Source organism: Notolepis coatsorum (genome assembly GCF_963971535.1).
Source record: "Notolepis coatsorum genome assembly, chromosome: 11".
In the NCBI taxonomy this organism is placed as follows: Eukaryota; Metazoa; Chordata; class Actinopteri; order Aulopiformes; family Paralepididae; genus Notolepis; species Notolepis coatsorum.
Window position 1 is genome coordinate 16,607,763 of NC_140175.1, and position 16,284 is coordinate 16,624,046.

At 44.2% G+C, this 16,284-nt stretch overlaps 1 protein-coding gene across 1 annotated transcript in view; it reads left to right on the plus strand.

The window, feature by feature from the left end:
- Positions 1 to 15,594, plus strand: part of pitpnm2 (phosphatidylinositol transfer protein, membrane-associated 2) — a gene marked incomplete at both ends in the record, with an annotated part of 78,923 nt that extends 63,329 nt beyond the window's left edge. The window contains 10 exons of the mRNA XM_084324802.1: positions 449 to 616; positions 1,506 to 1,784; positions 4,154 to 4,302; positions 5,922 to 6,038; positions 6,933 to 7,049; positions 9,055 to 9,203; positions 9,487 to 9,636; positions 12,415 to 12,598; positions 14,038 to 14,166; positions 15,202 to 15,594. Coding sequence (XP_084180928.1) covers positions 449 to 616; positions 1,506 to 1,784; positions 4,154 to 4,302; positions 5,922 to 6,038; positions 6,933 to 7,049; positions 9,055 to 9,203; positions 9,487 to 9,636; positions 12,415 to 12,598; positions 14,038 to 14,166; positions 15,202 to 15,594 — 1,835 coding nt within the window. The remainder of the gene's footprint in view (positions 1 to 448; positions 617 to 1,505; positions 1,785 to 4,153; positions 4,303 to 5,921; positions 6,039 to 6,932; positions 7,050 to 9,054; positions 9,204 to 9,486; positions 9,637 to 12,414; positions 12,599 to 14,037; positions 14,167 to 15,201) is intronic.
- Between the last annotated feature and the right edge of the window lie 690 nt (positions 15,595 to 16,284).

Consider the following 16,284-nt stretch of genomic DNA (forward strand, 5'->3'; position numbering starts at 1 on the left):
CTGTCTCCTCTCTCCTCTCTCCTCTCCTCTCTCCTCCTCTCTCCTCTCCTCTCTCTCTCTCCTCTCTCCTCTCTCCGTCCTCCTCTCTCCCTGTCTCCTCTCCTCTCTCTCCCTCTCCTCTCTCCTGTCTCCTCTCTCCTGTCTCCTCTCTGTCTCCTCTCTCTCTCTCCTGTCTCCTCTCCTCTCCCTCTCTCCTGTCTCCTGTCTCCTCTCTCCTCTCTCCTGTCTCCTCTCTCCTCTCTCCTCTCTCCTGTCTCCTCTCTCCTCTCTCCTGTCTCCTCTCCTCTCTCCTGTCTCCTCTCTCCTGTCTCCTCTCCTCTCTCCTGTCTCCTGTCTCCTCTCTCCTCTCTCCTGTCTCCTCTCCCGTCTCCTCTCCTCTCTCCTCTCTCCTCTCTCCCCTCTCTCTCCTGTCTCCTCCTCTCCTGTCTCCTGTGGTTTGTCTCTGTAGCAGACGTGCTTCACTCCCACTGTGGCATCTTCGTGGACGGCCAGTACCCCTCGTCCCCGCTGCCGGGGGTCCCCCTCTTCCGCAGCCACCGCCGGGCCAGCGAGGTCAGCCTCTCCAGCCAGGTGTCGGGCCTGGCAGACTCCTACAGCGCCTCCACCATCGCCAGCAGTGAGTTGATCACAGGCCGGGACGGATTTCCATATTAGATTCAAGATTACATTAGATTCAAATGTATATTGTCATCATACAGCACAAGTACAGTACAACAAAAATAAGTTTGGCATCCAACCAGAGTGCAAATGTAACAGTAAAGTGCAATAGTAATATACAATGTACAGGTGATTAAACTGGGTATAAAATATATAAATTAGTACTACTGAGTAACAGTGCTAATCAGATGTATGTACAGAGTTGTAGTATTAATATGTACAGTGATACAGGTATAAAGACACTATGGTAGTAAGTCATACTGGCCAGCAGCGTAACTAGTAAGAGTATGTAAGGGATATGTACATACTGTAATATAGATATAGTATCTACAGATATGCAGGTATGTACAAACAGATGTATATATATAGAGAGAGAGAGAGTAAGAATAAATATATATACGGTATATACAGAATTATTGTACATGCTATCATACAGAGTTATATGGGTTATATGCAGGTGTATAAGTAGGTATATAGAATAATGATATATTCAGGTATATTCACTCAGACAGATATGGATATATATATATGTTGTAAATTTAAATATGTAAATGTGTATATACGGTATATACAGCACTATTGTACATGCTATCATACAGAATTATATGGGTAGACTATAGTATGAGGTAGGCAGTTATGATTATATTATGATTACTATGATTACAGTTTAGTGCAACTGTAGACAGTGAAAGCAGTATTTGACCCATCATTATAAAACAACAACAACACATTCCAGCTATTGTTTAAACGCCAACAACAGTTGCTCTACACATTTTTTTTCTTTTTTCTCTTTACAATATTTGGAATTTATGCTTTTATATTTTCATTTGCCCCCCTCCTCCTCCAAGCCCCCCCGTCAGCGAGACGAGAGGGCGTCCCGTCTAAAAAGCTCAGCCTGCTGTCTCAGCTGGCCATCCCCTACAATAAGCTCACGTGTCGGACCCCCTCCCCCCGGGCGCATAGGAAAATCCAACCGCACTTCCCGGCAGCCAAGGTCAACGGGGCGGAGCCCGAGCACAGCTCTGACGCCGGCTCCGACGTGGCCTCCGACGTCACCTCTGACATCACCTCTGACATCACAGACACTGAGCCCCCGTCGCCAGAGTTACTGAGGGACATAGAGCAAGGTACCCTGGGGGAGGCCTAGTCGGAGAGAGCGTGCGAGAGGGGACAGCTAGTCCTCGTCCTCGTCACCCTCCACGCGTCTTCCTTTCCTTCTCTCATGCCTTCGCTTCCTGGTCTCCTCATCCTCAGACGTCTCTCCGTCCACTAATATCGACCCTCTTCCTCTTCCCGCTAGATCCACCGTTTGACCTATCTTGAACCCGCCCTCTTTTCTTGATCCACCAATCACAACCGCATCAAGAAAAGGTCGAGAAAAGGGGGGCGGGGCTTGAAATAGGTACATTTCCTCCTAGATCTCTCCGCTTAACTTCCGTAGAGCCGCCCCTGCTCTCTCTCTCTCTCTCTCTCTCTCTCTCTCTCTCTCTCTCTCTCTCTCTCTCTCCCTTGCAAGAGACATAACAAGATCCTTCCAGGCTGTGTGTTCTTTGAACGTGGGACATCTCTAGACCTCTCTATAATGTAGACCCTTCTCTCTCCGTCTTTATCCATGCCGCTTCTAGTAACATTGTACTAGTAATATCTAGTATACCTATTTCTATGTTCCAATCTAACTCCTTCACCCTAAGCTGTCCGTCCCTGGGATGCACCTGAGGTTTTTCTTTTTTTTTCATGTTTTTATATTCTGATTTAATTTTATTGCCTATATTTATGTCTTTTTACTATTACCCTGCCCATACCTGTACCTCCCCTCCCCCCTCCCCCATGCTGCTATGACGCCGACATTTCCCCCAAGGGGATCAATAAAGGAATATCTTATCTTATCTTATCTTATCTTAACTAATCTGAAGAGTAACCTAGTGGCTACAATCTTAAACTTTTCAGGTGTACATTTTCTGGAATGTTTTCTCAGGAATTCCATCTTCCATTTGGGAATGTAGCTTTTTTGTTACATTATTATTAAAATATTCAGTTCTCAAATTCCTGTCTCACTGAAATCATGCACCTGAAAGGGTTAAGTCATATTAATAATAATAACTTTATAGGGAGGTGTAGTGGTTACGTCATTGTTGTTTCCGGCCGGTCCACCTCGCTGGAAATTGCAATGTATTTCCAATGGACACGTTTCTAAATTGTCTCATTTAAAGCATGAACATTGGCATGGTGTACCTTTCTGTGTGTATTCATCCACAATATATGAAACTATTTGCAATTAATCGTAAAAAATAATTACGTATAATTTTATTTCAACCAAAAATGCTTAAACAATAATGTTAGTGATATAAGGGAACTAATTTTGTGCTAAATGGGAAAGCTTGCCAATGTTCATGAGGCAGAATTATTACAATAGCCGATAATACATTTTCCCAATGATAAATCCCTATACGAGTGGACCGCGCGGGAAACTAAAGTGACGTCAGACTACACCTCCCTATTTATATAGCACCTTTCATACATGGATTGCAGCTCAAAGTGCTTCACAGCAAATAGCATAACATGAACATAGGCATAGAATTAGCATACAGTTGATAGAATAAAAGCAATGCATAAAGTGCAGACATAAGAATAGGTATAAAAATAGTGCAATGTAGAAAGTGCAGACATAAGAATAGGTATAAAAGACGATAAAAGTAGTGCAATGTAGAACGTGCAGACATAAGAATAGGCATAAAACAAGTACAATAAGTACAGTGTCGCTCAAAAGCATGTGAATTAGGGATGCTCGATATTGGCTTTTTTACCTATACCGATATTGTCCAACTCTTAATTTCCGATACCGATATCAACTGATATCAACCGATACCGATATATGCAGGGTTTCCCCCCCCCAAAAAACGGAATAATTTCAGGTAATTAACATTACATATCTCTTGTTGTGGAATTAACACAACATTATGCATACTTTTGACAATAAATAAAATCAGAATTTGTTATTACTTGCTTGCCTGGGTAAATAAAGTTTATAGAAATGTAAAAAAAATAAAAATAAAAATTGTTTTGAAAACCGATACCGATATTTTCCGATATCACATTTTTATGCCAATATCGGACATCCCTAATGTGAACCCCCCCCCACGTAACAGCCAGTCCCCCCAAAGATACGTGCCTGACCCTCCCTCTCTCTGCCCCCCCCCCCCCCCCTGTAGTTGCCTCTCGGTGGTGGGGCAGTAAGATACGTGCCTGACCCCTCCCTCTCTCTGCCCCCCCCCCCCCCCCTGTAGTTGCCTCTCGGTGGTGGGGCAGTAAGATACGTGCCTGACCCCTCCCTCTCTCTGCCCCCCCCCCCCCCCCCCTGTAGTTGCCTCTCGGTGGTGGGGCAGTAAGATACGTGCCTGACCCCTCCCTCTCTCTGCCCCCCTGCTGTAGTTGCCTCTCGGTGGTGGGGCAGTAAGATACGTGCCTGACCCCTCTCCCTCTCTCTGCCCCCCTGTAGTTGCCTCTCGCTGGTGGGGCAGTAAGAGGATGGACTTCGCCCTGTACTGCCCCGGGGCCCTGACGGCCTTCCCCACCGTGGCCCTGCCTCACCTCTTCCACGCCTCCTACTGGGAGTCCACGGACGTCGTCTCCTTCCTGCTCAGACAGGTGCCGTGGGGACACTTCATCATCATCATCATCATCATCATCATCATCATCATCATCATCATCATCATCATCATCAACCTTTATTTATTCTCAAAATTACAATTGAGGTCACCCTCATGTTCAATGTAGTCGAGACTTTACAGACATTTCAATGCACACATTTCTACAATATAACAATAATAAATATTAATAACTATCTACATAGTACTCTCAGTCCAGAGTGCACCACAGCAACTACAGTAGTATAAAAAATTTAACATAGGCATAAAATCAGTACACAAATTGACAAAATAAAAAATGTCATAAACTTCAGACATAAGAATAGGTATAAAAGACAATAAAAGTAGTGCAATGTAGGCGTGCCCATTTAAGAATAGGCATAAAATAAGTACAATAGTACAATAGAACTTCTATCAGTGACACACGTGTTGTATACGCTCACTCTCATAATGAGTCCTTTTTTGGAACACTTCCTGTGAGATCCATGGGATTCTACGGGGTACCTCTACTGCCCTCTAGAAGCTAACCGCAGTAACTACACAAGAAACATGGCTTTAATGTTATTTATTTGACTATGGGCTGCATTTATACAGTGCTTTTAAATGCTAAATAAAAATGGTAAATGGTGCATTTATATAACGCTTTACAATTTGTTCCTCACATTCACCAATTCACTCACAAATTCACACACGGACAGCAAGGTGTCAACCTGCTCATCGGGAGCAGTTAGGGGTTAAGTGTCTTGCTCAAGGACACTGCGACATACTGTCCAGGAGGAGCGGGAATCAATCCGGGAACCTTCCGATTACCAGACGACCGCTCTACCCCCTGAGCCACTGTCGCCCCGACTACCCACTCATTTTTGTAGTTACTGCAATTCTTTATACCCTTTTTCTCTAAAACTCACAAGCTAAAACGGATAATGAGAAGTTCAATTTCACTTATAACTACATTTTGGAAAGGCGGTTAGGTGGTCGAGCGGAGATTGCGTTCGTCACCAGCCCCGGAGCTGTGAGCTTGATTCGCCTGTTCGAATCCAGCTCACAGCTCCGGGGTTGTCACCAGCTTGGCTGGCCGTCTGCACTGATACAATTGGCTGTATCAGAGGGTGGGAGAAGCTGGCGGGGTGGGTCCGGGTCGTTGTAAACAGCGACTCCTACAGTTCGGTCGGGGCGCCTGCTAAGCGCGGATTGGACGTGAGGGGGATAGTGTGGTCCTCCCACACGCTACGCCCTCTCAATGAGAATCCGCGCTGCCAGGTGAAAAGAAGCGGTGATTGGCTGGACGTGTGTCGGAGGAAGCACGTGGTAGCCTCCACTCTCCCAAATGATCTGACTGTGGGGGGTAAAGCGCAGCGACCAGGAAGGGACTGGGAATTGGCATACGACTAACATTGGGATGGGAGAAAATCGGAGGAAAATGGAGGGGGAAAAAGACCAAAAAAAAAAAAAAAAAAAAACTACATTTTGGAAAATAATTGTAGTTACTGCGGTTAGCTTCTGCAGGGCAGTACACATGATTTAATGATTTTCAACCACAACATATCAACTGAGTTTGATAAGTCATAAAACTGTGCTAAAGTTTAGCCTCTAAAAGGTGATTTTCTTAATAACTTTCAGGTGATGAGGCACGAGAACTCCAGTATTCTGGAGCTGGACGGCAAAGAGGTGTCCGTCTTCACTCCGTCCAAACCTCGCGAGAAGTGGCTCCGCAAGAGGACCCACGTCAAGATCAGGGTGAGGGTTCAATTCTCACTTTACCCAGTTGAGGACACTCCAGAGCTAGGGGTAGGGCCAAGGGAAGGGAATTGGGATTGGGCCTTTTCCGTTGTCTTGACCGCGGTAAATCTGCTAATGCGCCCGGCTGAAATGGAGAAAGAGCTGTTATTATGAGGGACTGACGGTGTGTTTATGTTGATGTTTATGTTTATGTTGATGTTTATGGTGATGGTTGTGTTTATGTTGATGGTTGTGTTTATGTTGATGTTTATATTGATGGTTGTGTTTATGTTGATGGTGTGTGTATGTTGATGTTTATGTTGATGGTGTGTGTATGTTGATGTTTATGTTGATGGTGTGTGTATGTTGATGTTTATGTTGATGGTGTGTGTATGTTTATGTTGATGGTGTGTGTATGTTGATGTTTATGTTGATGGTTTGTGTTTATGTTGATGGTGTGTTTATGTTTATGTTTATGTTGATGGTGTGTGTATGTTGATGGTGTGTGTATGTTTATGTTTATGTTGATAGTTGTGTTTATGTTGATGGTGTGTTTATGTTTATGTTTATGTTGATGGTGTGTTTATGGTGATGGTGTGTTTATGTTTATGGTGTGTTTATGGTGATGGTGTGTTTATGTTGATGTTTATGTTGATGGTTGTGTTGATGGTGATGGTGTGTTTATGTTGATGTTTATGTTGATGGTTGTGTTGATGGTTATGTTTATGTTGATGGTTGTGTTTATGTTGATGTTGATGTTGATGTTTATGTTTTTGTTTATGTTGATGTTTATGTTTGTGTTTATGTTTATGTTTATGTTGATGGTTGTGTGTATGTTTATGTTCATGTTGATGTTTATGTTGATGTTGATGTTGATGGTTGTGTGTATGTTTATGTTTATGTGTGTATCAGAATGTGACAGCTAACCACCGGGTGAACGATGCTGTGTTCACTGAGGATGGAACCCAGATGGTGAACGGACGCTTCATGTACGGCCCTCTAGACATGGTCACTCTCACCGGGGAGAAGGTAATGAAACACACACAGTCATGTAGTGAATAGGAATGGGGCTGTGAGTAATTGATTACTCGAGTACTCGCCATTTCAACTGAACTGGAATCGTTTTTGAGGGTGCTTGATTTTTTATTTCCGTCCGCTCAGGTCACGTCCGCCAAAAGTGCCTGTTTGTACCAAATAATACAGAAAACCTGCTTTGAAATCCTGCGAGGCACGAGTTGTTGGAAGAGGAAGTTGGAAGCTAGATCTGAATATAGAAATATGCGAAGAAAATAGCACAAAGGTGCAGATGAGGGTCTGTGTGCCCTATCGGTTATGTTATACATTGAATCAAATCAAATCAAATTGATTTATAATGTCCAAAATCACAAGTTCATGTCCCCATGGGCCGGACAAGTCTTCTCAAGAAGAAACATCACAATAAATCATGAACAAAAAAAAACACCATGAAATCCAAAATAAATAAAAGCAACACTCCCAGTAGTAGTAGTAGTAGTAGTAGTAGTAGTTTATTTGCCACGTATAAAGTACAGGTACATTACAGTGAAATGCTTGGTTCATACACATACAGCTCATTATAGTAATATTCCACAATTATTACATTTGGTAGTAATAATGGCACACATAAATTTACACCAACATGTGCATTTGTTGATACATGCAGGACTAGTCTTGAGACAGACGTATGTGTATCTTCGCTGCCATGTTAGGCGCGGAAGATACAAATTTAGAATAGAGCTAAGAACAACAAAATAAAAAGCATAGGGAAATGAGCGCTAGTATGAAAATAGGCAATAGATGATGGGTACAGTTATGATTTGTTAGGGTTAGGGTTATGGCTTAGGTTTAGGGTTAGGATTGTGGGCGGGGTTATGGTGCTTGCTTTTTAACACAGCTGTTAGGCGCGGAACACCCGCGCGGGGGGGGGGGGTATGGAAAAACTCACAAAAAAACCTAGCAATAGAAAAAAAACACCACAGGCGACATAGAGGAGAGGAACCTTAGAAGGGGCCAATTTTTTTTTAAAGATTTAAAATTTAGAATAGAGCTAAGAACAACACAAGAAAAAGCATAGGGAAACAAGCGCTAGTATGAAAATAGGATTGCAATAAATATAGGCAATAGATGTTTCAAGTTTCTTTAATAGTTGTCATACAGAAGTACAGAATACTTTCATACAAAATGCTTCTTACTGTTACGCTCCAGAGACTGTGCTAGACAAGATAGTATCAAATAACATAGTATAGCATGTAATTTAGAAGAAGAAAATGAGGTCACAGTGTTCGGTATAGACATATGTACAATGTTCTGAGTTACCATATAATATACAATACTATGCAGTGTACTAATGTACAGTACTATATAGTGCAAAGCAGAAATGGGATGAGGTACAATTTAGGTACAATTTACAGTAAGGTGTACGAGTTGTAGTGCAATCCTTCATCAATAAATATAAAGTGTGGGGAGTGGGTGCTACAGTGTGTTTGTTTAAAGTGGGTGTGTGCTATAAAGTGTGTGGAGTGGGTGCTACAGTGTGTTTGTTTAAAGTGAGTGTGTGCGTGTGGATGTGTGTGCTATGTGCGTTTGGTGGTTGTTGTTGTGTAGTGTTCATTGTTCGTTTAGCAGCCTGATGGCCTGGGGATAGAAGCTTCTTCTGAGTCTTTCTGTACTCGCCTTGAGACTCCGGTATCGCTTGCCTGACCGCAGCAGTTCAAAGAGGCAGTTGTTCGGGTGACTGGAGTCTTTAATGATTCTCTTAGCCTTGCCCTTGCAACGCTTGTTGTAAATGTTCTGGAGGGTGGGGAGCCCCCCTCCAATTGTGCGTTCGGCTGAACGTGTCACTCTTTGTAGTCTGCTTCGGTCTTGTGCAGTGCTATTCCCAAAGATGATGGGTACAGTTATGATTTGTTAGGGTTAGGGTTATGTGTGGCTAAGGTTTAGGGTCAGGATTGTGGGCAGGGTTGTGGTGCTTGCTTTTTAACACAGCTGTTTTTTTTTGTTTTGTTTTGTCCTCCAGATTGACATCCACATAATGACACAACCCCCGTCTGGAGAGTGGGTGCTCTTTGACACAGAACTGACCAATAGCAGCGGCCGCATCGCTTACATCATTCCTGAGAGCAAGAGGCTGAACACCGGGGTGTATCCTGTCAAGATGGTGGTCAGGTGGGCTTAGGTTTCACTTTCTCACAGCGACAGTGATATTTGATTCACTCCTTTTATCAGGGTATCTGCGGGGTATTAAAACGTCTACAAAATTCTCAATTTAAACGTTCCCTCCCTCCCTCCCTCCCTCCCCCCCTCCCTCCCTCCCTCCCTCCCTCCCTCCCCCCCCCCCTCTCTCTCTCTCTCTCTCTCTCTCTCTCTCTCTCTCTCTCTCTCTCTCTCTCTCTCTCTCTCTCTCTCTCTCTCTCTCTCTCTCTCTCTCTCTCTCTCTCTGAACCCCTAGAGGGGACCACACGTTTGCAGACAGCTATCTGACGGTCTTGCCGCGTGGGACGGAGTTTGTGGTGTTCAGCATCGACGGCTCGTTCGCGGCCAGTGTGTCCATCATGGGAAGTGACCCCAAGGTCCGAGCCGGAGCCGTCGACGTGGTCCGGTAAGGAACATTACATTTAGTAATTTACATTTAGACATTTACATTTAGTCATTTACATTTAGACATTTACATTTAGTCATTTACATTTAGTCATTTAGTCATTTACATTTAGTCATTTACATTTAGACATTTACATTCAGTCATTTACATTTAGTCATTTAGTCATTTACATTTAGTCATTTACATTTAGTCATTTATTCATTTACATTTATTCATTTACATTTAGTCATTTACATTTAGACATTTACATTTAGACATTTACATTCAGTCATTTACATTTAGTCATTTAGTCATTTACATTTAGTCATTTACATTTAGTCATTTATTCATTTACATTTAGTCATTTACATTTAGTCATTTACATTTAGACATTTACATTTAGTCATTTACATTTAGTCATTTACATTTAGTCATTTAGTCATTTACATTTAGTCATTTAGTCATTTACATTTAGTCATTTACATTTAGTCATTTAGTCATTTACATTTAGTCATTTACATTTAGACATTTACATTTAGACATTTACATTTAGTCATTTACATTTAGTCATTTAGTCATTTACATTTAGTCATTTACATTTAGTCATTTACATTTAGTCATTTACATTTAGTCATTTACATTTAGTCATTTACATTTAATCATTTACATTTAATCATTTACATTTAGTCATTTACATTTAGTCATTTAGTCATTTAGTCATTTACATTTAGTCATTTACATTTAGTCATTTACATTTAGTCATTTAGTCATTTAGTCATTTACATTTAGTCATTTACATTTAGTCATTTAGTCATTTACATTTAGTCATTTACATTTAGTCATTTAGTCATTTAGTCATTTACATTTAGTCATTTAGTCATTTAGTCATTTACATTTAGTCATTTAGTCATTTAGTCATTTACATTTAGTCATTTACATTTAGTCATTTACATTTAGTCATTTACATTTAGTCATTTACATTACATTTGCATTTAGTCAAGTCAGCAGGAAAGGTACAACTCTGGCAGCTAAGGGTAACATTGTTCATCAAACAGTGTTGAACGTGAGTGCTACAGTCTTGAGTCCATAGATATAGACATAATTAGCATCATAGTCAATTATGTGTCAATCAATTAGACATATAGGCAAGGTAAATCACTTAGTAGCAAAGTGCATAATAGTAAAATAAGGTTAGTAGTTTATTTAATTTTTATATATTGATTGAAGAAGTGTGTTTTTAGTCATTTAGAAAATTGGGCGGGTTTCATTGTGGTGGGAAGTTCGTTCACGGTATGCCAGGTCGGGGTAACATGGGCTGACTTTGGCAGGTTGGAGATCAAGCGAGCAGCCGCATTCTGTATGAGTTGAAGTGGCTTGGTGGTGGTAGCCGGTAAACCAGCTAGCAGTGCATTGCAGACAGTAGTCGAGGCGAGACATGACTGTTGATTGCAGGAGGAGTTCAGTGGCTTCTTTTGTCAGGAAGGGGCGGATCCTTCGGACGTTACTCAGAATCTGCAGGTTCTGGTCGTCGAGGCGATGTGAGCGGAGAAGTTCAGCCGGTCGAACGGCTAAATGATCTGCAACCTTTGTCAATCAAGTTGTACGTGTTCTAATTGATTTGTTATCCTTGCCCTTTGACTCGTCTTGCTGTCTTATTGTTATTATGATTTTATATGCTGTGTGATTTTATATGCTTTTATGCCAATTTCTTTATTCTCGACGTGACTGTAAATGAGGGAAACCTGAAATTAAATGAAATATTCTGATCAACGGGTGTTTCATAAATCCACTTTAGAATTGTTGTGCAATATGATCGGACCAAACAGTTCAGCTCAGGTCATGTGAGATTTAATTTGCTAAGTGATTGTAAACGATTTATTTTACATCCAGGGGTTCAGACTGACAGTTACGTGGTCTCTCTCTCTCTCCCTGACAGGCATTGGCAGGACCTGGGTTATCTGACAGTTACGTGGTCTCTCTCTCTCTCCCTGACAGGCATTGGCAGGACCTGGGCTATCTGACAGTTACGTGGTCTCTCTCTCCCTGACAGGCATTGGCAGGACCTGTGCTATCTGACAGTTACGTGGTCTCTCTCTCTCTGATAGGCATTGGCAGGACCTGTGCTATCTGACAGTTACGTGGTCTCTCTCTCCCTGATAGGCATTGGCAGGACCTGTGCTATCTGACAGTTACGTGGTCTCTCTCTCTCTGACAGGCAGGCATTGGCAGGACCTGGGCTACCTGACAGTTACGTGGTCTCTCTCTCTCCCTGGCAGGCATTGGCAGGACCTGTGCTACCTGACAGTTACGTGGTCTCTCTCTCTCCCTGGCAGGCATTGGCAGGACCTGGGCTACCTGACAGTTACGTGGTCTCTCTCTCTCTCCCTGGCAGGCATTGGCAGGACCTGGGCTACCTGACAGTTATGTGGTCTCTCTCTCTCCCTGGCAGGCATTGGCAGGACCTGGGCTACCTGACAGTTACGTGGTCTCTCTCTCTCTCTCCCTGGCAGGCATTGGCAGGACCTGGGGCTACCTGACAGTTATGTGGTCTCTCTCTCTCCCTGGCAGGCATTGGCAGGACCTGGGTTATCTGACAGTTACGTGGTCTCTCTCTCTCCCTGGCAGGCATTGGCAGGACCTGGGGCTACCTGACAGTTACGTGGTCTCTCTCTCTCCCTGGCAGGCATTGGCAGGACCTGGGGCTACCTGACAGTTACGTGGTCTCTCTCTCTCCCTGGCAGGCATTGGCAGGACCTGGGGCTACCTGACAGTTACGTGGTCTCTCTCTCTCCCTGGCAGGCATTGGCAGGACCTGGGCTACCTGATAGTGTATGTGACGGGTCGCCCCGACATGCAGAAGCAGCGCGTCGTTGCCTGGCTGTCGCAACACAACTTCCCCCACGGCATCGTCTCCTTCTGCGACGGTCTGGTCCACGATCCGCTCAGACACAAGGCCAACTTCCTCAAGTCCCTCATCTGTGAGGTAATCACTCACACTCAGACACAAGGCCAACTTCCTCAAGTCCCTCATCTGTGAGGTAATCACTCACACTCAGACACAAGGCCAACTTCCTCAAGTCCCTCATCTGTGAGGTAATCACTCACACTCAGACACAAGGCCAACTTCCTCAAGTCCCTCATCTGTGAGGTAATCACTCACACTCAGACACAAGGCCAACTTCCTCAAGTCCCTCATCTGTGAGGTAATCACTCACACTTAGACACAAGGCCAACTTCCTCAAGTCCCTCATCTGTGAGGTAATCACACTCAGACACACACTTCAGTTTTACATTAGATTAGCTTCAAATGTATTGTCATCATCATATGGCACAGTACAACAAAAAGAAGTGTGGCATCCAACCAGAGTGCAAATGTAACGTGCAACAGTAATATACAATGTACAGGTGATTAAACTGGGTATAGAATATATAAATTAGTACTACTGAGTAATAGTGCTAATCATATGTATGTACAGAGTTGTAGTATTAATATGTACAGTGATACAGGTATAAAGACACTATGGTGTAGTAAGTCGTACTGGCCAGCAGCTTAACTAGTAGATAAGGGATATAGATATAGTATCTACTACAGCTTTTGTAATTCGATACTTAAGGCTGTTATAACATAGAATGCCTTTTTGAACACGCCTGCACCTTTTTTCCTATTTTCAATGGTTTTGTCGTGACAGACGTCTCCTCCAAACTAGAAGTGACGTTTTTTGGGGCGCTCTCAGTTGAAAAAGTGTCCACTTTAGCTGCAGAGCGCACAGACGTCAATGTCACCTTCTTGTCAACAGACCAATCAAATCAAGGGGAGGGATTACAAATCGGAGGTATCTGAAGAGAACAGCTGTCGATTTTGAAAACGTATCGATAGTTGCCAACATTAGTTAGCATTAGCTATCAATGCTATGTTACTATGCTAGTAAAGTATGTAACTTATGTAACGTTAGCTGAGGTAGCAACAGTAATGTATGTAACTTACTGTATGTAACGTTAGCTGAGGTAGCAACAGTAATGTATGTAACTTATGTAACGTTAGCTGAGGTAGCAACAGTAATGTATGTAACTTATGTAACGTTAGCTGAGGTAGCAACAGTAATGTATGTAACTTATGTAACATTAGCTGAGGTAGCAACAGTAATGTATGTAATGTTGCTCCCTGTGCACTTTAGAAAGTTTAGATGATCTATGTTCACCGCCGCGCCTCGCTTTGTGCGCAAGAAAAAGGTGTCCAATGTGATCACAGCCTAATAACGTGCATAAAAATACACGGATTGGAACCATATGGCTAATGTTGCAAATAAATTCAACAACAAAGTTTCACTATACAGAGGGCTGTGTGGGTGTATGGTGTATGGAACAGTGGTTGAGTTGTACGTCTATAAGATATTTTAACAGCAGGTTGTTCGTGTTTTTCAGGCCCATATGAAGATCTTTGCAGCGTATGGTTCCACTAAGGACATCTCTGTGTATTCCTCCATTGGCCTGCCTCCTTCTAACATCTACATTGTGGGACGTGCCACCAAGAAGATGCAGCCCCTGTGCCAGGTACTCAATGCTATTCCAGATAGATGCTACATATCTACCACATGACCCCTAATGGCCACCACAACCCAACGTGTAGATAGATAGATGCTACATACTGTACCACATGACCCCTAATGACACCACAACCCAACATGTAGATAGATAGACGCTACATACTCTACCACATGGCCCCTAATGACACCACAACCCACCGTGTAGATAGATAGATGCTACATACTCTACCACATGGGCCCTAATGTCCACCACAACCCAACATGTAGATAGATAGATGCTACATACTCTACCACATGGCCCCTAATGACACCACAACCCAACGTGTAGATAGATAGATGCTACATACTCTACCACATGGGCCCTAATGTCCACCACAACCCAACATGTAGATAGATAGACGCTACATACTCTACCACATGGCCCCTAATGACACCACAACCCACCGTGTAGATAGATAGATGCTACATACTCTACCACATGGGCCCTAATGTCCACCACAACCCAACATGTAGATAGATAGACGCTACATACTCTACCACATGGCCCCTAATGACACCACAACCCGGCATGTAGACAGATCCAGCACAGATCCAGCACACCAGGATAGCGTAACGAATCCTAATTGCGAGGAACTTCCTGTGTGACGACGAAAGTGCATTGATTAATTAACCGAGCGGACTGAAAACTGACTGAACTCGTACCATCGGCCATCAGGCTCCACAACAGTGGGCAGGGACTGCTGCCAGACATCCAACTACAACTACTAGGAACCTAAAGAAGGACAATAACACTACCGTATATGCATACTGCACCTTATGTGAATACTGTATATTTCAGTTAGTTAGTCAATGAATTATATTGACTTATTATATTGTTTACACTGCTTGTTTTTACTACCTGTACCTACCCCCCCCCCCTCCCCCGTGCTGCTATGATGCCTGAATTTCCCCAAGGGGATCAATGAAGGAATATCTTATCTTATCTTAACGGCTTGATGAATTGACAATATCGACCGCCTCTCTCTCTCTCCCTCCCCTCCAGTTCATCCCGGACGGCTACGCCACCCACCTGGCCCAGTTGGAGTACAATCAGAGGTCCCGCCCCGCCAAGTCCACCAGCACCCGCATGGTCCTCCGCAAGGGCAGCTTCGGCCTGGGCGCGGCCGCCGGCGGCGACTACCTCCGCAAGCGCAACCACATCCTGCGCACCATCTCGACGACGGGGGGCGCCGCCGGCGCGGGCACCGCCTCCTCCTCCTCCTCCTCCCCCAACCCGCCGGGACGGACGGAGCGCACGCTGAGCCAGTGTGACCTGGAGCGGGGGGGCGTCCCGGCGGCCAGCGGCCCCCAGAGGAGCATGAGCATAGCCGCGGGCTGCTGGGGCCGCAGCGGGAGCACCAAGGAGGGGAGCGGAGGCTTGCTGAGCCCCAAGTAAAGCTCACCGCACGGGGGGGGGGGGGGGGGGCTCTGGTGGGAAAGGACTCTAGGCCTGAACCTAAACCACCATGATCTCTGGACCGACCCTTAGAGAGAGAGAGAGAGAGAGAGAGAGAGAGAGAGAGAGAGAGAGAGAGAGAGAGGATAGAGGAAAGGGTGGACTGAGAGAGAGAGAGAGAGAGAGAGAGAGAGGAGTAGCATATGAACAAAAATAATCGCTCGAAGTGGGGAGAGGGTGGGTGGGCGGGGGTTTGGGGGTGGTTATATAAGGAAAGACAGATGGGGATATAGAACAGCGTCAGGAACAGAGGGAAGCGCGACGTTGAGGCGAAGGTTTACGGAACGACTATAGGATTAGGATTAGAGGAGTGATGTGACGTAAGGGGACCGGTCCAGAGGGAGTGGGTTACTCAAGGCCACAAAGGATCTAGTGAACGAGAGAGAGAGATGCTTCCTCCTCCGTAGCATCTCACTTATAGTCCAACTTTTATAGGACACACACATCATTGACCGTCCGTAACCGAATGACAATGAAGAAGGAGGGATTCTAGTGAACTGTTGTAAAGCCTTAATCAAACCCCCTCCTAGAGCCTGGAGTGCCCACCTGTTTTTGCCAGAGGTGGCTGAATGTACTGCCTGTACCCATACCTGTACTTGTTGTACCCTGAGTATAATGGGACCCCCTTGG